Source organism: Grampus griseus, assembly GCF_964374135.1.
Source record: "Grampus griseus genome assembly, chromosome: 2".
NCBI classification, from domain to species: Eukaryota; Metazoa; Chordata; class Mammalia; order Artiodactyla; family Delphinidae; genus Grampus; species Grampus griseus.
This window is the reverse complement of record NC_139018.1, coordinates 176,255,350-176,280,566: the sequence shown is the minus strand read 5'-3', so window position 1 is coordinate 176,280,566 and position 25,217 is coordinate 176,255,350. Positions and strand designations below refer to the sequence as shown.

At 39.6% G+C, this 25,217-nt stretch overlaps 1 protein-coding gene across 2 annotated transcripts in view; it reads right to left on the bottom strand.

The window, feature by feature from the left end:
• The window catches only part of MPP7 (MAGUK p55 scaffold protein 7), a 278,434-nt gene that overhangs the window by 41,938 nt on the left and 211,279 nt on the right, over window positions 1-25,217 (bottom strand). For both annotated transcript variants that reach the window (XM_082649281.1, XM_082649280.1), the window contains exon 12: window positions 11,347-11,517. In XM_082649281.1, the coding sequence (XP_082505407.1) occupies window positions 11,347-11,517 (171 nt within the window). The remainder of the gene's footprint in view (window positions 1-11,346; window positions 11,518-25,217) is intronic.

The following is a 25,217-nucleotide window of genomic DNA, read 5'->3' as shown; positions in this document are numbered from 1 at the left end:
AGACTTCAGAACAATGAACATTACGTGGGGTAAAAAAGAGTATTACATAGTAAGAGTGGATTCATTAAGAAAACATAGTACTCCTACATGTGTATCTACCTAGCAACAGAGCTTCTAAACCTATTAAACAAAGTGGACTGAGGTAAAAAGAGAAACAGACACAGCTACCGTTACAGAGAACTTAATTCTTTCCCCAACAATTAACAGAACAAATGGACAAATAATTAGTAAGAATACAGAAGACCTGAATAACATTATCAACCAAGTTGACTTAAATAATATTTATAAAATACTCTATTCAACAACAACAGAACACATTCTTTTTAAATACACACAGAACATTCAACAACACAGACCATATTCTGGGCCAGAAAAAAAAAAATTCTGACAAACTTAATTGAAATCATACAAAGCATATTCTCTGACTATAATGAAATTAAACAAGAAATCAATAACCAAAAGATATTTGGATAATCCCCAAGCATTTGGAAATTAAATAACATGTTTGTAAACAATTCACTGGTCAAAGAAGCTACAAAGGAATTTAGAAAATATTCTGACCTGAATGATATGTTATAAAAACATAACAGATCAGAATTCATAGGATGCAGTGCTTAGAGGGAAATTTAAATTTACATCTATGCACAATTACCTGTGTTCAATGATCTAAGATTCAACTTGATAAAACTAGAAAAAGAGAAATTAAATAAATCCAAAGTAGGCAGAGAAAGGAAATAATAATAAAGAGCAGAAATCAATGAAATTGTGAAGAGAAAAGTTTTTAAAATGTTAAATGTAAATTTGGTGCTATAAAAGACCGATAAATTGGACAAAGAGCTAGGCAGGTGGACTCCAAGAAGGCCAGCAATGACCCTCACCTCCTGCTCTTAACACCCTTGTGTAAACTCCCTCTCTGTGAATGTGAGTGAAACCTGTGATTTGCTTCTAACCAACAGAATGTGGAATGTGTTGCCAGGCCGTGTGAGGCTGTGGCCTCCAGCTCCGGGCTGACTCTCGATTACCTTCTCAGTTCACACACTTTGATGAAGCAGCTCCCAAGTGGGAAGGAATTAGGGGTGGCCTGTGAATCCTGCCGACACCACGTGGTCTCGGAAGCAGATCCTTCATCGGTCTAGAATTCAAATGAGACCCTTGCCTCTGCCCCAGATACGTCTGCAGCCCTGTTGGGGCCATGGAACAGAGGACCAGCTAAGTCATGACCAAACTCCCCAATTCTGACCCACAGAAACCTTCCTACAATACACATTTTGCTATTTGAAAGTCACCAAGTTTGCAGTAACTTATTATACAACAATAGATAATTGATGTAAGAGCGAAGACACAAATTATGATATCAGGCATGAAAGTGGGGACACTACCACAGGATATTACAGCCCATTCATGATAATAAAGGAATATCATGAACAACTTTATGCTTATGTAATTGGCACCCTGGATGAAATGGACAAATTCCTTCAGACAAACTGGCAAAGCTCACTCAAGAAGATAACCTAGGGAGGACCTTCAAGATGGTGGAATAGTAAAGACGCGGAGATCACGTTCCTCCCCACAAATACATCAGAAATACATCTACACGTGGAACAGCTCCTACAGAACACCTACTGAACGCTGGCAGAAGACCTCAGACCTCCCAAAAGGCAAGAAACCCCCCACGTACCTGGGTAGGGCAAAAGAAAAGAGAATAAACAGAAACAAAAGAATAGGGACGGGACCTGCACCAGTGGGAGGGAGCCGTGAAGGAGGATAGGTGTCCACACACCACGAGCCCCTTCACGGGCGGAGACTGCGGGTGGCGGAGGGGGGAGCTTCGGAGCCGCGGAGGAGAGCGCAGCCACAGGGGTGCGGAGGACAAAGCGGGGAGATTCCCGCACAGAGGATCGGGCCGACCGGCACTCGCCAGCCCGAGAGGCTTGTCTGCTCACCCGCCGGGGCGGGCGGGGCTGGGAGCCGAGACTCGGGCTTCGGCCGGAGCGCAGGGAGAGGACTGGGGTTGGCGGCGTGAACACAGCCTGCAGGGGTTAGTGCGCCACGGCTGGCCGGGAGGGAGTCCGGGGAAAAGCCTGGACCTGCCGAAGAGGCAAGAGACTTTTTCTTCCCTCTTTGTTTCCTGGTGCGCGAGGAGAGGGGATTCAGAGCGCTGCTTAAAGGAGCTCCAGAGACGGGCGCGAGCCGCGGCTAACAGCGCGAACCCCAGAGACGGGCGCGAGCCGCGGCTAACAGCGCGGAGCCCAGGGGCGGGCGGGAGACGCTAAGGCTGCTGCCGCCGCCACCAAGGGGCCTGTGTGCGAGCACAGGTCACTGTCCACACTCCCCTTCCAGGGACTCTGTGCAGCTCGCCACTGCCAGGGTCCCGGGATGCAGGGACAACTTCCCCGGGAGAACGCACGGCACACCTCAGGCTGGTGCAACGTCACACTGGCCTCTGCCGACGCAGGCTCACCCCGCACGCCGTGCCCCTCCCTCCCCCCGGCCTGAGTGAGCCAGAGCCCCCGAATCAGCGGCTCCTTTAACCCCGTCCTGTCTGAGCGAAGAACAGAAACCCTCCAGCGACCTACACGCCCAGGCGGGGCCAGATCCAAAGCTGAGCCCCGGGAGCTGTGCGAACAAGGAAGAGAAAGGGAAATCTCTCCCAGCAGCCTCAGGAGCAGCGGATTAAAGCTCCACAATCAACTTGATGTACCTGCATCTGTGGAATACATGAATAGACAACGACTCATCCCAAAATTGAGGCAGCGGACTTTGGGAGCAACTGTAGACTTAGGTTTGGTTTCTGCATCTAATTTATTTCTGGTTTTATATTTATCTTAGCTTAGTATTTACAGTTTATTATCATTGGTAGATTTGGTAGATTGGTAGATTATCATTATTGATTTGGTTGCTCTCTTCCTTTTTATATATGTATTTTTCCTTTTTCCCTTTTTATGAGTGTGTATGTGCATGCTTCTTTTTGTGATTTTGTCTGTATAGCTTTGCTTTTACCATATGTCCTAGGGTTCTGTTGGTCCGGTTTTTTTTTTGAAGTATAGTTTTTAGTGCTTGTTATCATTGGTGGATTTGTTTTTTGATTCGGTTGCTCTCTTCTTTCTTTTTTTAAAAATTTTTAATGGTTTTAAAATTTTTTATTTTAATAACTTTGTTTTACTTTCTTCCTCCCTCCCTCCCTCTCTCTCTCTCTTTTTTTTCTCCCTTTTCTTCTGAGCTGTGTGGCTGACAGGGTCTTGGTGCTCTGGCCAGGTGTCAGACCTGTGCCTCTGAGATGGGAGAGCTGAGTTCTGGACATTGCTCAACCAGAGACCTCCCACCTCCACATAATATCAAATGGTGAAAGCTCTACCAGAGATCTCCATCTTACCACTAAGACCCAGCTCCACTCAACAACCAGCAAGTTACAGTGCTGGACACCCTATGACAAACAACTAGCAAGACAGAAACACAACCCCACCCATTAGAACAGAGGCTGCCTAAAATCATAATAAGGCCACAGACACCCCAAAACACACCACCGGATGTGGTCCTGCCCACCAGAAAGACAAGATCCAGCCTCATCCACCAGAACACAGGCACCAGTCCCCTCCACCAGGAAGCCTACACAACCCACTGAACCAACCTTAGCCACTGGGGGCAAACACCAAAAACAACGGGAACTACAAACCTGCAGCCTGTGTAAAGGAGACCGCAAACACACAGCTTTTCATTAAGCGAAATGAAAAGACAGAGAAACACACAGCAGATGAAGGAGCAAGGCAAAAACCCACCAGACCAAACAAATGAAGAGGAAATAGGCAGTCTACCTGAAAAAGAATTCAGAGTAATTATAGTAAAGATGATCCAACATCTTGGAAATAGAATGGAGAAAATACAAGAAATGTTTAACAAGGACCTAAAAGAACTAAAGAGCAAACAAACAATGATGAATAACACGAAAAATGAAATTAAAAATTCTCTAGAAGGAATCAACAGAAGAATAACTGAGACAGAAGAACGGATAAGTGACCTGGAAGATAAAACAGAGGAAATAACTATCGCAGAGCACAATAAAGAAAGAAGAATGAAAAGAATTGAGGACAGTCTCAGAGACCTCTGGGACAACATTAAACGCACCAACATTCGAATTATAGGGGTTCCAGAAGAAGAAGAGAAAAAGAAAGGGACTGAGAAAATATTTGAAGAGATTATAGTTGAAAACTTCCCTAATATGGGAAAGGACATAGTCAATCAAGCCCAGGAAAAGCAGAGAGTCCTATACAGGATAAATCCAAGGAGAAACCCACCAAGACACATATTAATCAAACTATCAAAAACTAAATACACAGAAAAAATAATAAAAGCAGCAAGGGGAAAACAACAAATAACATACCGGGAATCCCCATAAGGTTAACAGCTGACCTTTCAGCAGAAACTCTGCAAGCCAGAAGGGAGTGGCAGGACATATTTAAAGTGATGAAAGGGAAGCACCTACAACCAAGATTACTCTACTCAACAAGGATCTCATTCCAATTCGATGGAGAAATTAAAAACCTTAGAGACAAGCAAAAGCTAAGAGATTTCAGTACCACCAAACCAGCTTTACAACAAATGCTAAAGGATCCTCTCTAGGTCTGAAACACAAGAGAAGGAAAAGACCTACAATAACAAACCCAAAACAATTAAGAAAAATGGGAATAGGAACATGCATATTGATAATTAACTTAAATGTAAATGGATTAAATGCTCCAACCAAAAGACATAAACTGGCTGAATGGATACAAAAACAACACCCATATATATGCTGTCTACAAGAGACCCACTTCAGACCTAGGGACACATACACACTGAAAGTGAGGGGATGGAAAAAGGTATGCCATGCAAATGGAAATCAAAAGAAAGCTGGAGTAGCAATTCTCCTACCAGACAAAATAGACTTTAAAATAAATACTATTACAAGAGACAAAGAAGGACATTATATAATGATAAAGGGATCAAGCCAAGAAGAAGATATAACAACTGTAAATATGCACGCAACACAGGAGCACCTCAGTACATAAGGCAAAAGCTAACAGCAACCAAAGGGGAAACTGACAGTAATACAATCATAGTAGGGGACTTTTAACACCTCACTTTCACCAATGGACAGATCATCCAAAATGAAAATAAATAAGGAATCACAAGCTTTAAATGATACATTAAACAAGATGGACTTAACTGATATTTACAGGACGTTCCATCCAAAACCAACAGAATACATTTTCTTCTCAAGTGCTCATAGAACATTTTCCAGGATAGATCATATCTTGGGTCACAAATCAAGCCTTGGTAAATTTAAGAAAACTGAAATTATATCAAGTATCTTTTCTGACCACAACGCTATGAGATTAGATATCAATTACAGGAAAAAACCTTTAAAAAATACAAACAAGTGGAGGCTAAACAGTACACTACTAAATAACCAAGAGATCACTGAGGAAATCAAAGAGGAAATCAAAAAATACCTAGAAACAAATGACAATGAAAACACGACGACCCAAAACCTATGGGATGCAGCAAAAGCAGTTCTAAGAGGGAGTTTTATAGCAATACAATCCTACCTCAGGAAACAACAAAAAATCTCGAATAAACAACCTAACCTTGCACTGAAAGCAATTAGAGAAAGAAGAACACAAACCCCCCACAAAGTTAGCAGATGGAAAGAAATCATAAAGATCAGATCAGAAATAAATGAAAAAGAAATGAAGGAAACAATAGCAAAGATAAATAAAACTAAAAGCTGGTTCTTTGAGAAGATAAACAAAATTGATAAATCATTAGCCAGACTCATCAAGAAAAACAGGGAGAAGACTCATATCAATAGAATCAGAAATGAAAAAGGAGAAGTAACAACTGACACTGTAGAGATACAAAGGATCATGAGAGGTTACTACAAGCAACTCTATGTCAATAAAATTGACAACCTGGAGGAAATGGACAAATTCTAAGAAAAGCAGAACCTTCCAAGACTGAACAAGGAAAAATAGAAAATATAAACAGACCAATCACAAGCACTGAAATTGAAACTGTGATTAAAAATTTTCTAGCAAACAAAACCCCAGGACCAGATGGCTTCACAGGCAAATTCTATCAAACATTTAGGGAAGAGCTAACACCTATCCTTCTCAAACTCTTCCAAAATACAGCAGAGGGAGAAACACTCCCAAATTCCTTCTACGAGGCCACCATCACCCTGATACCAAAACCAGACAAAGATGTCACAAAGAAAGAAAACTACAGGCCAATATCACTGATGAACACAGATGCAAAAATCCTCAAAAAAATACTAGTAAACAGAATCCAAAAGCACATTAAAAGGATCATACACCATGATCAAGTGGGGTTTATCCCAGGAATGCAAGGATTCTTCAATATACGTGAGTCAATCAATATGATATCCCGTATTCACAAACTGAAGGAGAAAAACCATATAATCATCTCAACAGATGCAAAAAAAGCTTTTGACAAAATTCAACACCCATTTATAATAAAAACTCTCCAGAAAGTTGGCATAGAGGGAACTTACCTCAGCATAATAAAGGCCATATATGACAAACTTACAGCCAACATCGTTCTCAATGGTGAAAAACTGAAACCATTTCCTCTAAGATCAGGAACAAGAAAAAGGCTGTCCACTCTCACCACTATTATTCTACATAGTTTTGGAAGTTTTAGCCAAAGCAATCAGAGAAGAAAAAGACATAAACGGAATCCAAATCGGAAAAGAAGAAGTAAAATTGTCACTGTTTGCAGACGACATGATACTATACATAGAGAATCCTAAAGATGCTACCAGGAAACTACTAGAGCTACTAGAGCTAATCAGTGAATTTGGTAAAGTAGCAGGATACAAAATTAATGCACAGAAATCTCTTGCATTCCTATACAGTAATGATGAAAAATCTGAAACAGTAATTAAGGAAACACTCTCATTTACCACTGCAACAAAAAGAATAAAATACCTACGAATAAACCTATCAAGGAGACAAATGACTTGTATGCAGAGAACTATAAGACACTGATGAAAGAAATTAAAGAGGATAGAAACAAATGGAGAGATATACCACGTTCTTGGATTGGAAGAATCAACATTGTGAAAATGACTCTACTACCCAAAGCAAACTACAGATTCAGTGCAACCCCTATCAAACTACCAATGGCATTTTTCACAGAACTAGAACAAAAAATTTCACAATTTGTATGGAAACACAAAAGACCCCGAATAGCCAAAGCAATTTTGAGAAAGAAAAATGGAGCTGGAGGAATCAGGCTCCTGGACTTCAGACTATACTACAAAGCTGCAGTAATGAAGACAGTACAGTACTGGCACAAAAAAAGAAATATAGATCAATGGAACAGGATAGAAAGCCCAGAGATAAACCCACACACATATGGTCACCTTATCTTTAATAAAGGAGGCAAGAATATATAATGGAGAAAAGACAGCCTCTTCAATAAGTGGTGCTGGGAAAACTGGACAGCTACATGTAAAAGAATGAAATTAGAACACTCCCTAACACCATACACAAAAGTAAACTCAAAATGGATTAAAGACCTAAATGTAAGGCCAGACACTATCAAACTCTTAGAGGAAAACATAGGCAGAACACTCTATGACATACATCACAGCAAGATCCTTTTTGACCCACCTTCTAGAGAAATGGAAATAAAAACAAAAATAAACAAATGGGACCTAATGAAACTTAAAAGCTTTTGCATAGCAAATGAAACCATAAACAAGATGAAAAGACATCCCTCAGAATGGGAGAAAATATTTGCAAATGAAGCAACTGACAAAGGATTAATCTCCAAAATATACAAGCAGCTCATGCAGCTCAATATCAAAAAAACAAATTACCCAATCCAAAAATGGGCAGAAGACCTAAACAGACATTTCTCCAAAGAAGATATACAGACTGCCAACAAACTCATGAAAGGATGCTCAACATCACTAATCATTAGAGAAATGCAAATCAAACCTACAATGAGGTATCACCTCACACCAGTCAGAATGGCCATCACCAAAAAGTGTACAAACAATAAATGCTGGACAGGGCTTGCAGAAAAGGGAACCCTCTTGCACTGTTGCTGGGAATGTAAATTGATACAGCCACTATGGAGAACAGTATGGAGGTTCCTTAAAAAACTAAAAATAGAATTACCATATGACCCAGCTATCCCACTACTGGGCATATACCCAGAGAAAACCATGATTCCAAAAGACACATGCACCCCAATGTTCAATGCAGCACTATTTACAATAGCCAGGACATGGAAGAAACCTAAGTGTCCATCGACAGATGAATGGATAAAGAAGATGTGGCACAGATATACAATGGAATATTACTCAGCCATAAAAAGAAGTGAAATTGAGTTATCTGTAGTGAGATGGATGGACCTAGAGTCTGTCATAAAGAGTGAAATAAGTCAGAAAGAGAAAAACAAATACCGTATGCTAACACATTTATATGGAATGTAAAAAAAAAATGGTTCTGATGAACCTAGAGGCAGGACAGGAATAAAGATGCAGACATAGGGAATGGACTTGAGGACACAGGGAGGGGGAAGGATAAGCTGGGACGAAGTGAGAGAGTGGCATGGACATATATACACTACCAAATGTAAAAGAGATAGCTAGTGGGAAGCAGCTGCATAGCACAGGGAGTTCAGCTCGGTGCTTTGTGATCGCCTGGAGGGGTGGGATAGGGAGGGTGGAAGGGAGATGCAAGAGGGAGGAGATATGGGGATATATGTGTACATATAGCTGATTCACTTTGTTATAAAGCAGAAACTAAGACACCATTGTAAAGCAATTATACTCCCATAAAGATGTTAAAAATAAAAAAGAAGAAAACCTAACAGTCGTGTGTGTGTGTGTGTGTGTGTGTGTGTGTGTGTGTGTGTAGAGATGAACTCTCTTACATGCTTGCTCGCCCTCTCTCCACCCCTTCTCTCTCTCTCCCCCCTCCCTTTTTTTTAAAGAAATTAAATTTGTAGTTAAAAACGTCCCCCAAAAGATGGCTCCATGCCCAAATGTGTTTTCACTGGAGAATTTTACCAAACATTTAAAAAAATAATAATACTAATTCTACAGAAACTCCCCAGAGAAATGAAGAGAAGGAAACAGTTCCCTACATGTTTTATGAATATAGCATTACCTTGATACAGAAGCAGACAAAAACATCGTAAGAAAACTGCAGGCTAGATAACTGGAGTACTATACAAAAGACTAATATGTCACGACTTAGTGGAGTTTGTTGTGCTGGGAATGGCGAGGCTCATTCAACATTCAAAAATCAATCCATACGAGTCAGCATTTCAACAGATCAAATGACAGAAAACATATAATCATCTCAACTGATGCAGACAAAAACCACTTGACAAAATTCAACAGCAGTTCATGATAAATACTCTCAGCAAACTAATAATAGAAGGGAATTTGCTTAATTTGCTAAACCTATAGCTAGTATCATACTTCCTGGTGAAAGACTGAATACTACCGCTGCCATTCACCATCACGCTGGGGAGCCTGGAGTGAGGAGGAGATACAATAAAGCGAGAATTAAAAAATTCCTGCCAAGAAGGAACAAAACTGTCTCTATTCACAGATAACAGGATTAACTATTCCTGAAAAGTGTCAAGGAATCTACAAAATGGATACTAGGAATTTCAAGGGCTGGGGAATGACATCTGCATACAGTACCATTTCACAGAAACCCATGATTAATTCTATCTGTGTGAGGCCAAGCTTTCCCCACCCCCTTTTCCTTTGGAAGATTCTAGGGAGTGGCTATTCCCTTTCCATAATCACCAACTATGGTTAGTTGCTTCTGTGATTAATTTTATTCTTCCCTGGATTAGTATTCAGACTTATAACTTATCCTCATCTATCTCCCCTTCCTTAGCCCCAAGGAAAGGGTTTTTTTTTTTTTATTGTTAGCACCTAAAGGAAAGAAAAAAAGGCAAGGTGTATCCTACTTTCTTCTTTCAATTAGATCCCGTAGAGAAAACCAAAGGTTATATAGTTGTAATAATAACTCCTGGGCTAGAGAGGGCCATCTAGATTTAAGGGGACGTAGGAAATCACACTATCTCTGCCCTTTTATCACAAAGTACACCTCCCCTCGGGTGAAGAGCAGGTATGCGACAGGGCTGGGAGGGACTCTGCAGGGACTGGTGCTGCTGAGGGGTGGCTCGGGGCAGGGGTGCTGCGAGGACAGGGGCAGGAGGTCCAAGGAGCCCGAGTACGAGGTAACAGGACTTGGAACTGGGGAAGGCTTGGGCTCTCGCTCGCTCAGCTCCACAAGGAGGGAAGCTGGGGCACTGTAAGCGCTCCAGGCAACAAAAAGACCTATGGAGAACATTCTTCCAGGTGGGGTTGGAGAGGGGGTGAGGGTCCAGTATACACAGACTAGAAGAGGGCACAGTCACTAAAGGAAACCTTGGAGTGTGTGAATACGTATTTCTAAATAGTGCAAACAGTGGGAATATCTGGCGATGCCATGATCCCCTCCAGAGCCACTGGATGTGAGAAGCTGCATCATTTCCTACTGGTCACCTACCGTCTGTTACGAACACGCTGTTACCTTCAAAGGACCCCATCTTAATAAAAAGGGGGATTCTCTAGTTTTTCCATCTATTCTCATCCGCATAACTGTCATCTTCAGTTTATAAAGGCACAACAAGAGATAGACTCTAGGCTCCAGATTTTCCCCCCAAATCACTGGCTTTGATCCTTGGAGCCTATACACCTGTCACCACACTTTTAAAGAAACACAAACAAGGGTGGGGTGGGGACACGAAGGTTGTGTCTGCTCCTGTCTTAAAGGCTGGACAAGACGTCTGCTAGGATGTTAATGCAAATCAGACCAATATTTATGGAAATCCCCGCATATACTTACTTTTCGCGGTTTCGCTAACTCTCTAGCTTTAAACACCCTAGAACTTCATCAAAGATCTAAACCCATAGGAAGCTTATACCGTGGCTACTGCCTCAAAATGAATCAAAGGAAACGCGATTACATTAAATTTTTTCATTTCTATTACTTAGTTGCCCTGATATGCTGAATACACTGTGACAGTGTTTGCTCTCCCCTGTCCCACAGAGGGTCCAGTAAGATGCCAACGCCGTGGCCCAGAGGTCTTGAAAGTCTCCTCGATGTCATAGGTACAAAAAGACTAAAGGTTTCATTTTAGAGGCCGAAGAAAAGGTGTTAAGGTGAGATTTTTTTAGCTTGAAAATTTCCAGCATTGTTCTCTTTGAGGTTAAATTCCCACTGTCTCACTTATTTCCTCAGCATCACACACAAAACAATCACTTACCAACCAAGACAACGAGTCTGTAGTTCTCATTCACCTGCCGTCGATAGGGTGTCACCTCCTCATATGTGGGCACATCGGCTGTGTCGTACTGGTCACTCTTCTTGCACTCATACATGGATTTATTTGTTTTCTTATCTTTTCTACTAAGACGGAAACTTCTTCTAAAACCAGCTGCAAATACAAAAAACTATTTTTAGCAATTAGAACTAAAAAAAGAGACCCCACCACGATACAGAAAGAAAACACCCTCAAAGTTGGGCTGGATTTTATTCACCATAATATCATTACAAGTGCACTTAGTAATAAAGGTAAATAGATGTTCCACTATTTCATGAAAACGACTGTTAAGAGAATCATCTAACATTTAATTATATAGTTATAATATCATAAATTTTATTTGGTTCCAAATCATAAAGAGTTCTTTTCCGAAATCAGGAACCAAAATAACTACGTGATAAAACAAATTAAGGAGGTCAGGCGTCATAAAGAAAATTTTTCACAGACTGACTGATGAACACATTTGATAAGAAAAAGTTAAAAGCACTAAAATCAGTTTAAATATAAATGCTGAATATTCCCACTCAGAAGTACTAGAATCTTTTATGCTATATTCTGAGCACAGCCTAACAACATACCTGTGCCACAGACAGCATCTATTGTTAAACAGAAAGAAAACTAAAGTTAGGGAGAGCACAGTGTCAAACAGGCCTCTGCACAGATCCGGCAGATAGAACCTGCCTGTCACTAAGAGCAAGTTACTTAACTGCTATGAGACCCCAGGGGGTGGAGCAAATGACCAAGCCCCAAGTTCTTCTTCTCCTATGGAAATTCTATGCTTTTATAATTTGAAGGCTACTGAAATTTGGAAATAAGTTTCAGAGCCACAAGTGTGCACTCTTATGAATAGACCATGTCATCTTTTATTAAACAGCTTTTCGAGTATTTAAATAAATTTCCTGTCTGCTTAAACGGTCCCCTCCAGCTCACCACTGTCACTTGAAATGTTGGCTTAGAAAAGCAGCTGCAAAAGTTCCTTTTCTCAGTCAACTCCCATTTCATTCTGCTTCTGCTTCATGTTGTTATATCATTCTGGTCTTATGCCTTTTCTAGAATAGTGATATTTACCATACACACCATTCAAGAATTCTTGGCCTAACCAACACTCTCAAAATACAGACTTTAAAGGGAGGGAAAACAGCCTGCTTATTAAGATATGATATATATTCTCTATCAGCTCTGTAGTACAAAAAAAGACGCAAGTATAATTATAAAACATATAAAAATAGATTCTCTTTAAAAAGAATATTGATCAAATTTGATAAACAGAAAAAACTTTAATAAAGGTATTTTATAATAAAACATAATAATGTAATAACTGATCTGTGTGAATTTTAGGGTACATGAAAAATAAATATTACTATTAGATTTAAAAATTAATAATATTCAAAATAAAGGCGATATGAAAAAACAATTATCAAATCACTACACGTTTGGCCCAGAAATGGATCTAAGACGTAAATGCCTCGCCCACAATGAACCCAAAAGTGAAAACCGGAAAGATTCCTGATCCACGAACCCCAGCTACATCCTGAACTTCAGTGAAAGCGCTTTACCTAATGGAGTCTGTAGGATTAACTGAAGTTTTCACTTCCATCATAAACAATAATGAGATAGTGGGAGAAAGAGAGAAGGGAACCAGATTTCTAACGTGAGATCTCGATGGACATCAAGGATGGAGGACCCTGGCCTACAGGATGGCTTGGGGATGCGAGTTGTACAGCGCTTGGTACAGGATAGGTGCTTGATCAAAGTAAAAAGTAAATTTTCGAAACAGAATTTTAAAAAGGCAACCCCCAAAACTCTACTATCATTCCTGCTTCATTTTCTTAACATGAATTTCAACAAAGGAAGCAGAATGCATTTGGTATTTTCACAAGAGAAATGTAAGAGGCAGACAAAAGGACAAACCCTGCATCCGTGAAGGCTCAGGGCTGGAAGCAGCCCTGGGGAGCATCGGAGCTGCTTGGCCCCTGCACCCGGGCCAGTGCATCAGGGATGTCACCACATGCGCCCACGCACCACGACACGGCCCTGACCTCGCTCACATGTTTTCCAGGTGGCCACGACCAGGCAAGTGGAATTCCCACAGGTTCCGAGGCTTGAGTACCTTGGCCCCATGCCTCATGTACAAAACAAAGGGAAAAGCCAGCCAGGTCCATACGGATCCAATCGGAGCTCCGCTCCCTGAGTGTTAAAGGCTCAGACTGGAGGGGGACAGGCCTGGGTCACTGGCTTACTTACTAACTGGGTGACTTGCCAACTGTTTAAAAACTTCTTTGAGGCTCATTTCTCAGCGTTAACATAAGGATACTGTCAACCCCTCACAGGGTTATTAAGGTTAAACTGTCCATGTGAAGCATTCGCTCAGTGCCTAGCATATGGCAAACGCCTTACAGACTAGACAGGGACCAGTACCTGGCTACGTCCCACCTAAACTTAAAGTCCTCGAAGGCAGGAGCATGCTGTGTCCGTTCCCACAGCACACGTCTAGCAAGAACGGGAAAAACCAATTAAGGGGCGTATATGTTTTTAATTGGGTAATGCTACGAAAGACACAAAATAGTAAAGCCAGATTTAAATATGATAAATATTAAAAGTACCTTATTAAAGTGGTAAGGCATTTTTAAAGAAATAAAACAAAGACCTAAGTGTACATTAACTATCCTTTCATTTTTTCTTAGATACTCCTTCTAGGGCTGTGCTACTTCTGTTCCTATATTTAAACCTACAGAGCATCCCTCCCTCCTGTCCTCCTTACCCATGATCCCTCACTTCCTCAACACACACACCTATATATGGTCCATATTTACACCACCATTTACACACACACATACGCATACATATGCACACACGCATATACACCTGTACATACATATATGTGCATACACAAAAACAGAGTCAGAAAACAAGAAAAGAAAAATCCCCAGCCCAGAACAACAGAGGATATGACAAAAGGTATGAAATCCAGAATACTTAACTTGCCTCTCAGATAAAAGCAAAACCAAACCAGGTGGCCAGAGGTAACGGCACACTGGGTCTGCCTTTCAAGGCAGCAAAGAGACTGTAACTTTCAAACTTCAGTGACACAGTGAGTGACGCATCAGCACACCTCGGTTAAGTCTAAGCCTAAAGGAGAGCGACCTTTATGTCAGGAAAAGGGTTTAATAATTTCTGGCCTTCAGGTCTTAGGTGGTTCTCTTATTAAAAAGATGACCAAGAATGTGTACTTAAACTGAAAGCAAGCAGAAGGTTCTTTCCAATAAATGTGAATAAATAACCTAGAACGCATTTACTTCTAGTTTGTTTTCTGTGCACAAGTCTTAGCAAAAGCTGGCTTTTAAAAAGAAGGAGGAGGAAAGAAGCAGTAACAAGGAATTTGGAGTAAGGGAAGAGTTTCGTACAAAATGTATTTTTCCTTATATCTCACATTTTTGTAATTTATAATTGGCTCAACATTTTTACGGACAGGCTTTTTCCAGGGCTCTTACCCACAGCTGCTAAAGATTTGTGTTTTTTAAGGAACAGCGTGTTTACTTTATTACAATAGGAAAGTGGCTTCACAGTGCGACTGCAGCTGCAGGTCAGCCCTTCATCACACGGAGACGCTTCTTATCTAATATTTTCCAGCAGGAATAATTTACGATGACTTTTAACTTATCTACTTGTATGGTTCTGTTTTAAAGTAAATTTACTTTTTTATTATAAAAGATGACATTTAAGTTGCTTGTTATTTGCTCATTTCAACAGGACAGCAATAAACATCCCTGTACATTCCTGTTACTCTATGTCACTGATGACTTTATTAGGGCAAATTGCAAGAAGCTTGACAGATCTTGTCCAAATGCTTCTCGGATTGGTTAATAACAGTGTACATTTCCAAGTACAACTGCCCCTATTACCATTCTTTCATTAAAGGACTTCTAACCATTTAAAAATCTGTAGGGATTTGACAAGTGAAAAACTGTGTATCATTTCATTTTAACTGATAGTAAAGTTGAGCTCTCCTTCACGTTTATTACTCATCTGCATTTATTTCTTCTGTAAATTGTTGGTTAATACATGTTGATCACTTTTTGATTGGGGTCTTCATAAATATATATACACATACCTGTATCTGTTAAGGTCACAGCCCTTGGCCCTATTTGTTGCAAAGACTTTTTAAGATTTTCAGTTTTCCTTTTCAAAGGAAGTTTAAAGGTTTATGTATTTGAATCTGTGAACTTCTTTGGTTTGTCATTTCTTCCACTGCTTTTATGACTTTCCTACCCTTTAGTCTGATAAATACCCAAATTTTCTTAAATTAAAAAAAAATAGGTTACATGGCTTTACACTTAATTTTTTAAATCCATCTGGAACTACTCAGCTGTGATTAGGAGATCAAGTTTGTGACGTGAGGCTGTAACTTTATAGTTTTCTAAGTAATTAACCAGTGGTCCCAGAAATACTTACTGAACAATCCTTTTCCTACTTTATATGAATACATACTTTGTACTGAAGCACCAGATAGTTAATTATGATGTCATGACCAGAAAAAGGTGATTCTTGGTCTGAGTTTAGATCATTCCCTTATTAGTAATATTAATACCAAAACAACAGAAGTGGTGGTGCTAGTGGGTATTTGTGGAGAACTTACTGGATGACAGACACCATCTGAAGCACTTACGTGCATTAGTTCATTTAACTCTCACAGCAACGTATGAGGCAGGCATAACAATCTACAGGTTTAAGTAACTCTTCTTTTAGTGTCAGAAAAAGAAAACAATTGCCAAGGCCTTGGCTCAAACATTAAAAGATGAAAGAAAGTCAAGAACAAAGTTTGAAATGTTATTCCACACACATAGATGTATGAGAGAAAAACTGGTGAGCCTTCAGTGACTTTATGAAATAACAGGAAAAAATTATCAAAGAGAAGCAGCAGTTTAATTTAGGGATTAAAAATTATAAGCTCTTTTTCTGTTAGAAGATATTTTTCAAATATAATTAAATATATTTTTGATACTCCTCTGTATTTAAGATGACGTGTAAAATACAAAATATATAAAACAGTGTCACTGCCCTCAAAGAGTTCCTGATCTACTAGGGGAATAGAAATTACTCCAAATACTTGTAATTTAAGGGTTTTCACAACATAGGCTCAGGGGTAGAAACGAAGATTTTTCAGCAAGTACTTCTAATCTGATTTGACTTTGACATTTCTCTAAAGTAAAAGAAAAAAGATTAAACTCAGGCAGTTGTGATTTGGTTATTTTCAAAGCTACTTCACTATGTTTATTGATATAACACCATTCATCAAAAGGGTATTACATTTAATGCTTACGTATGTGAATTAAGACTCATTTGGTATTAAAATTAGCTTCAAATTGTAGATAAATATTATGCCTAACCATCCTATAATTTCAAATGTTAGTGATATTTTTAATAGTAAAAAAAAAAAACCTGAAGCATCCAAAACATACAAAGTATGGGAATGATTAATTATGAAAAACACCTTTTCAAAGAAATGGGGCTGAGGACACGGCTATATTTAAAACACATAACCAACAAGAATCTACTGTATAGGACAGGGAACGCTGGTCAATGTTCCGTAATAATCTAAATGGGAAAAGAACTTGAAAGGAACAGATACATGTATACGTATAACTGAATCACTTTGCTGAACACCTGAAACTAACACAACAATGTTAATCAACTATGCCCCGATACAGAATAAAATATTTTTAAAAAATCTATACGGCACCATTAGAATTGCATTTGATATACTAATAAATGGAAAAAACTGGACATATACGGCAGTCATAGTTATACTATGAGTTTTACTTTTACTAATATAAAAATTGGTATGGATACAGAAAAAAGTATAAAAGCAGACAATGACTGTATTAGGGAAAGAGGGCTGTAGGCAACTGTTTTGTCCTATTTTTTTAAAGTTTCCATAATATTATGTAATTTTACAATTAAAAAAAAAACACACAAAAACACCAAACAAATGAAATCCGGTACTGGTAGTTGTATTTGTGTGGTTATACCAACATATAACAGAAAATACGTTTTGACTGTGTCTCAGAGGCAGGTTCCAGTCTTCTGTATTTTGAAATGATTATGGTAATAGATCAAAGTTTTATATTCTTAAAGGTTAGAAATAGCCAATAAATTAAAATACTTAAAAAGCAATGAAAGTAAAAACAATGGAAATTTTTTTTAATGAGAATACAGTATAAAAACTAAAGACCAAAGGTCAAGGAAAATAAATAGAGAACCAGCAGTCTCACCTAAGAAGTGAAGATGATAAAAGAGAAGGAGTCTGGGTTTTGAAAACTTACAACTAAACTAATCAAATTGATAGGAAATTTTTTTTAAATCACAAATTGTTATCATATTCTTTGGCTCCCATAAATAACTTCAGTGTAAATTTTTATAATTTAAATAGTTATCATTTTAATGATCTTACTTTTTCATAAAATTTTGACATTTATGATGACATTTTATAAAAAAAAAATACACGATCATCTTATGGGCAGTCATCTCCATTAACACAAAAGGCACCCCCCCCACCACCAGCAGAGCCAAGGTAACTCACCACCAACACCAAGAGCCTCAAAAACCACAGGTGTGAAGGAGAGTGCGACCTGCCTTTCTGTTAACTACAAGAAAATAAATCCTACTGTGTGACCGCTTGGATTTTCAAACGGCACCGTTTCCATCTTTGGTTACATTTCTGTAACCAATCTGATATAATAACATCAGATATTATGCAGCCCCAATGTTTTTAAGAATATAAGCTCTTAATATGTTAAATGTTACAGATGTTGGTAGATTGGGAAAGAAGAGTTTCAGTGAAAGCTGCTTGAATTATAACAGAGCAATATTGGTCATAGGCACCTCAAAAATTAGAGGTCTATAGAAGGGTCCACTCTAAACTTCCTGATTTTTTGAAGAAATACATTTATTTTAACACAATCAAGAAAAGTGCTTAGTTTCTTAAAAGAAGGTAAAAATAAGCATTTTAATTATTATTTTCTCACCTTAAATATACTAAAATGTGCTTTTCAAAAAAAAAAAAATTGGGAGAACTGCCAAAAACGTTGGATGAAAGTTATTCTCTTAACACAATGGATTAATTTGACCAATGCAATATTGAATGAGTTCAATAGGCACCTTAACAAGGAAGAGGGACTCCCCTGGTGATGCAGTGGTTAAGAACCTGCCTGCCAATGCTCGTGACAAGGGTTTGAGCCCTGGTCTGGTTAGATCCCACATGCCGCGGAGCAACTAAGCCCATGTACCACAACTACTGAGCCTGTGCACTAGAGGCTGTGAGCCACAACTACTGAGCCCACGCGCCACAACTACTGAAGCCCACGTGCCTAGAGCCCATGCTCCACAACAAGAGAAGCCACTGCAATGAGAAGCCTACTCACCGCAACGAAGAGTAGCCCCCGCTCACCACAACTAGAGAAAGCCCGCGCGCAGCAACGAAAACCCAACGCAGCCAAAAATAAATAAATAAAATAAATAAATTTATCAAAAAAAAGGAAGAGAAAAATATTACTATGAATGAACTTTTAAAGAAGACTTAAAAAGAACTCATGCAGACATTAATAAAAACTAAGCGGCTGGGAATTATTATACAACAGGCTCCTGACAACAGAATGTTGGAAATTTCCATTAAAATCAACATTTTGAATATAATGCCCATCTTGTTATAATGATATAAACATAAGAGACATGTAAACACTATGTAGTAACATTATCCTAAGACAAACTTACTGTTGAAGTGATGCTCCCATACTATGCCCATCATAAAATTATCCCAAAGACAAAGAAAGATAATTAAGAACATCTTAAAACAACAAACAAGTAAAAATCTTGGGAGGAAGTTTAAACTGAAAAGCAACGTGAACAGTAAACTGTAAAAGTTACTGAGATCTGGAGTGGCTGGATTAGTCACCTTCTACATCCATCTTATAAAACAGTGTCAGGGGAAAAAAAAAGAAAACTAAATGTTATCATGGATTATATTAACTAGCCATACATATGCTAATTTTGTATATAAAGGGGGAAATGGCTTTCAAACAAGGAAAATTCACCTCTGGAATGTCACAGACACAAAAGTTGCTTTCAGTATAAAGAAATGTTCAAATACCATAATTACCCTTGAACCTTTCAACTCATCTCCAGCAAAAAATAAAAATAGAAACTCAAAGTACCTAATGAAATCATGGAAGCTAATATAAAATATCAATTTGCAATTTCCAAGAAAAAAAATTACCTAGGTCTTAAAAAGTTTTCCCGATACCATAAACAATATTTTTAAAGCACAGCACAGCATTACCATTAAAAAAAATAGAAAAACCACATGAGAATTTAATCTTCCAGCCAGCTAATAAAGAAATGAGTTCTAACTTACTCTTTCAAAATTATGAGAAAATACAGTATGCACACATAAAAATTAATATAAAAATATAATTCTGAAAGGGGTAAAATTGGATTTGAAATTTTAATGTATTTTTTTAAGTTGAGTCTATGCAACCTAAAATTCTCCAAGCAGAAATGGTTTCTTTCTGTCCGAGAAAGTATTTCCAAGTAGTATTCCAGACATGTCAAGATTACGCAGAGTTCTTTCTTGTTCAAGAAATAACCTGTACCACTTTTGAAAGAATGCTTCTAAATGTTCTCTCTGTATAAATTTTATTTTTTTGGAAAAAATATTAAGGCAGTAAATTTTGACATAGCTGTAGTTACCTACATAGCATTCGTTAATAAAATGACTGAATATTGGAACAAATGGGAATTTTTGCTAGATTTATAAAATAGGCAATATAACTAGAGGCTCACTGGTGTTTAAACACTGGACAAATAAGAGACAGGATTAGGAAGAAACACAGAAGTAGAGATGGATAAATAATAGCTTTTAAAAGAAATAACAGCAAATGGATGGCTTAGTTTTTATTGAACTTTATGGTAAACACTGTAGTTAAACAGAAAGAACAGTTTTAACTTATAGAAGTCCCCAAACTGATCCTGTTTAAAAAAAAAAAAATGCTTGACATGCTCCAGCAGGGGCAGAAGGGGAGAAAAACTGATGATTTTTTTAGGAGATCATTTGCAAGAAATTATGTTTGAAAACAGATGCATGATAAGCAGTGCTTTGTGAATTGTTTATAACACGATTTCTATAATGAATTATACAGAGCAAAAACATTCTGCAATTCTTACCAATTAAAGAAAAAACCAATTTCTCTTCATATGGACTATTTTGTATTGTAGTAGGAAAAAGCAGAGAGAATCGTTAAAGCTTGCGCTTCTACCACTGAGAAGCAATCACCCTTCGGAAGCCAGCACATGCGCGCGTGCAGACACACAGACCAAAAACACTAACTTTCACGCCATCCACCAAAGCTAAAGGAAGTTGCTGAGAGCTTAGAGCAGGAAATGAATTGCTTCTACTAATTCATGTGTGTGGGTGTGTATACATGTGTATATACTTTAAGTATATACATACACACACACAAAGGTGCAACGTTTGCAATTCATATTTACAGCATACTATCAATTTGCCTTCACTTTATTAATTTTATGCAAACAATGTACAACTTACACTGCCTAGTCAGTGAGCTTTTTCCTTCCTTCCACTAGTAACAGCCAAACCTCTTTTATTGATAAAGACACTGAACTTTAAGAAATGCAGCGTGTTACACTACAAACCAGTGTACATTCGTATCAGTTATGGCTCACTAAATATGGTTTTAAGGTATCATTCTTATACAAACGGACATTCAATTATTGGAGTGTTACAATGTTACTTTTTCAAAAGAGTCAACTTTGATCATTTTGACATGGAATGTATTTTTCAAAAATGTAACCAGTCATCACGGAAAGGGCTACTTATATATGCTGTTTTGTGCTTGATTTTACGCACATCAGAGAAAGTGAAAATGATCAAATGTATTCACGGAGTATAGGCCTCATTTAGATCAACAGGGACCCTGGGCATTCCCATTTTGGGGTCCAAGGGTATTCTGCCTGCACGGTAATCCCTTCTGCTTCTCTTCTCCTTCTGTGGACTCAGGAGATGCAGTGTAGAGGCAGATGAGGGGCAAGGCGAAGGGTCTCAGAAATTCCTCTATTTAAATAGTCCTTGGAAAAGACCTCATGAGATGGTAGCATTTCTCGGAACTCCCGTGGCTATGTTCCAGAGTGGTCCTAGAACCGGAGAAGGTGCCCCGTGCTGAAGGCGGATGCCGGCGCATCCTGTGCACGTAGGTGTTCTGTTAGACGAGGCGCGCTACCGCCTGTGAGCGCAGTGGCACAGGCTGGGATCTGACGTCACCAGAATACTACGGGTGTTTCGTAGGACAGGCAGTAATCGACTGAAACGTCACAAATCCATTGCATGTTGTTGACTTGTACGGTTTAAATGACTTCTTTTAGTGAGGGAAACATTTGATGCGGAAGACATATTAAATCTCCAAAGGGTAAATTTTTCCTCACTGCAATAATTACCACAGATATAGGTAAAGTAGAATAACGGGATAGGGAATGTGACGGTTAATCTTCTGTGTCAGCTTGGCTGGGCCACAGTGCCCAGACGGTCATACATTATTCTAGATGCTTCTCGCAAAGGTGTTTCTTGGATAAGGTTAGCATTTAGATCAGGAGACTTGGAATAAAGCAGGTTACTTTCCATTATGTGGGTGGGCCTTATCCAATCAGCTGAAGGCCTTAATAGAGGAGAGACTAACCTCTCCCTGAACAAGAAGGATTTCTGCAACTGTAACAGGGAAGAGATAAATCCAACGAACTCCATTGGATCTGTTTCTTTTACTTTAACCTTTGCTTTTCGTTGCTTTTGTTGTTATAATCATACACAATGGCCTGCCTCAGGGAACCCTGCCCACCTGTGAATGGCTACAAGAAAAAAGAAATTAACACATCCCCTCCCCGAGGCTGGTCATTTCAGGAGATGTTCTGAAAGACTAATGGCCCTTTTACTTTACTCCCTCACCACCTCGCCCTCGCTGATTCTATGAAAGAAAGTGGCAACCAGACCCCAATAAGATGGTTTTTCAGAGACACTAGTCTGCCATCTTCTCCATCTGCCGGCTTTGCAAATGAAGTCGTCTTCCTTGCCGCAGCACCTCGTCTCCGATTCGCTGGCCTGTCCTGCAGCCGAGCAGAGTGAGCTTGGACTCGGTGACACCAGCAGACGGCCTCTGGGCCCAAACTGCAACTCCTCCCTGGGTCTCCAGTCTGCCACCTACCCCGCAGATTTTGATTTATCAAGCCTCCACAATCACACGATCCAATTCCTTAAAATCTCTGTGTACGTGCGTGTGTGTATGTGTGTGTGTGTATATGTGTGCGTGTGTATGTAAACACATTCTGTTGCCCGACTAATACAAACGATTAGGAGGGAAATATTAAAATTTTAGAATAAACGAACACTTCCTAGTTAGTGGAGAAATTAATTGCAACATTTCAGCATCCCTTAAAATGGAGAAAAGCAATAAAACCAAAAGTTGGTTCTTTGAAAGGATCAATAAAACTGACAAACTGTTACCTACCCAAATTATTAAGATTAGGAACGAACATTACTACTGACCTTGAAGAAATAAAAAATATTATAAAAACAAATTAGATAATCTAGATGAAATGGAAAAATTATTAGAGAGACAGAGACTACTGAGACTGAAAAAAGAAGAGAAAATCTGAACAGATTCTTACAAGCAAAGAGACTGAATTAGTAATCAAAAAACTTTCCACAAAGAAAAGCCCAGGACCAGATGGCTTCACTGGTGAATTCAATCAAATGTTTCGAGAATAATTAACACAATACTTTACAAATATTTTGAAAAAATATAAGAGTAGGGAACACTTCACACCTCATTGTATGAGGCCAGTATCATCCTGATACCAAAATCAGACAAAGATATCACAAGAAAAAAAAAAAATCTACAGACCAATATCCCTTATGAATATGCATGCAAAATCCTCAAAATCCTAGCAACTCAAACTCAACAACATATTGAAAAGGACTATACACCATGAGCAAGTGGGATCTACCCTAGGAATGCAAGGTCAACGTATGAAATCAATCAATGTTTACACTGCATTAGTAGATTGAAGGGAAAAAGCTACACGACCATCCCAACTGGAGCAGAAAAAGGGATTTCTATATACAAAATGAAGTCATCTTCCAACAGCGATAGTTTTACGACTTGTTTTCCAGTCTGGGGGCCTTTTCTTTCTTTTCCTTGCCTAACTGCTGTAGAACCTCCAGTACACGTCAAGTAAAGGGGCAAGAACGGTCATCCTTGTCTAGTTTCTGCTCATGGGAGAGCAGTCGGCCTTTCACCATGAAGTATGCTGTTAGTAGATGCCCTTTATCAGGTTGGGGAAATTCCCTTCCATTCTTCGTTTGTTCAGTTTTTATCACAAAAGGGTGTTGGATTTTGTCAAATGCTTTTTGACCCAACCAAGCTACCGAAACTGCCCACAAGGCTGCTGTAACTCCCACGCTGCAAAGTCAATGGTCAGCTCTCTTTTTCTCCTCTTCTTTGACTCATCAGCAACATCTGTCAGAGGTGATCGCTTCTTCCTCCCTGAAATGTTATTTTTACTTCGCTCCTACAAAGTCACAGTCCCGGTTTTTCTTCTACTTACCTCACTTTGGGTTCTCTTCTTGCCCGTGTCATCACTCACTCCTTGGTGATCTCATCTGGCTTCATGGCTTTCAATTTGATCTAATATCAACAACTCCGAAATCAAGAGCCTCAGTGCAAGAGCCGTCCCTGCAATCACCTGTCCGACATCTCTATTTGACGTCTGAAACGCAACCTATCCCAACGGAATTCCCGAAACGCTCCCCACCCCGATACCCGCCTCCGCTGTCTGGACCAGCTCAGCAAATGGTCACTCCGTCCTTGAAGTCACTAAGCTCATCCCTGATTCTCCAACTGGTCTGAAAATCCCGTCGGTTGTATCTGAAGGTACACCCAGAGCCTCCTGTCTTCTCCCCGCCTCCACCTACGACGTCTTGGTTCGAGCGGCAGGCACTCCTTGCCTGGATGACACACAGCTGCCCGCTTCTGCCCTGGCTCTCAGCAGATCAGCCCGGGTGACCCTTAAGTCCACGTCAGGGCAGGTCACTGCTCTGCTCCAACCCCTCCGTGGTTTCCCATCTCACACAGACTAAGGGCCGAAGAAGTGGGCTGAGCGGCCCTTGCACGGGCAGGCATCCTGTTACCTCGCCAGCCTCGATTCCTGTCGCTCTCTCCTTTCTTCACTCCGCTCCGGCCACACTGCTCTCCTCCCTGCTCCACAGATGCTTCAGGGCTCTGTCTGAACGGTCGAACTCCCTTCCGTGACCACCCTGGTGAAACCTGCGTGTCCTCACCTGCCCCGGCACCATTCCTGCTTCACTCTTCTTCATGGTACTTCTCACCATCGGATGTATTGTATAAATTATTTAGCTACCTGTCTCCACCCCACCCCCTTACAGCTACCTGTCTCTACCGCACCCTCTTACAGAAGCGCTACGAAAGGGGGTCTGTTTGGATCTCTGTTGAAATGCCAGCACCCAGAAAAGTCTGGAACATAACAGGCGCTCAATAAATATTAGGAAAAAACGCTAGGAACAGCATTATAAGAAAGTTTTATTCTGCAAATACCAGAAGAAACTGTTAACCAGAGCTAAGTGGGTGTCTCTTGAGGGAGGACACAGCACTAAGGAGGAAGAGGGAAAGGGGCTCCTGTCTGTGGCTGCAAGACGACTGACGCTACTTGACTCTTCAAACAATTTATTAAATAGA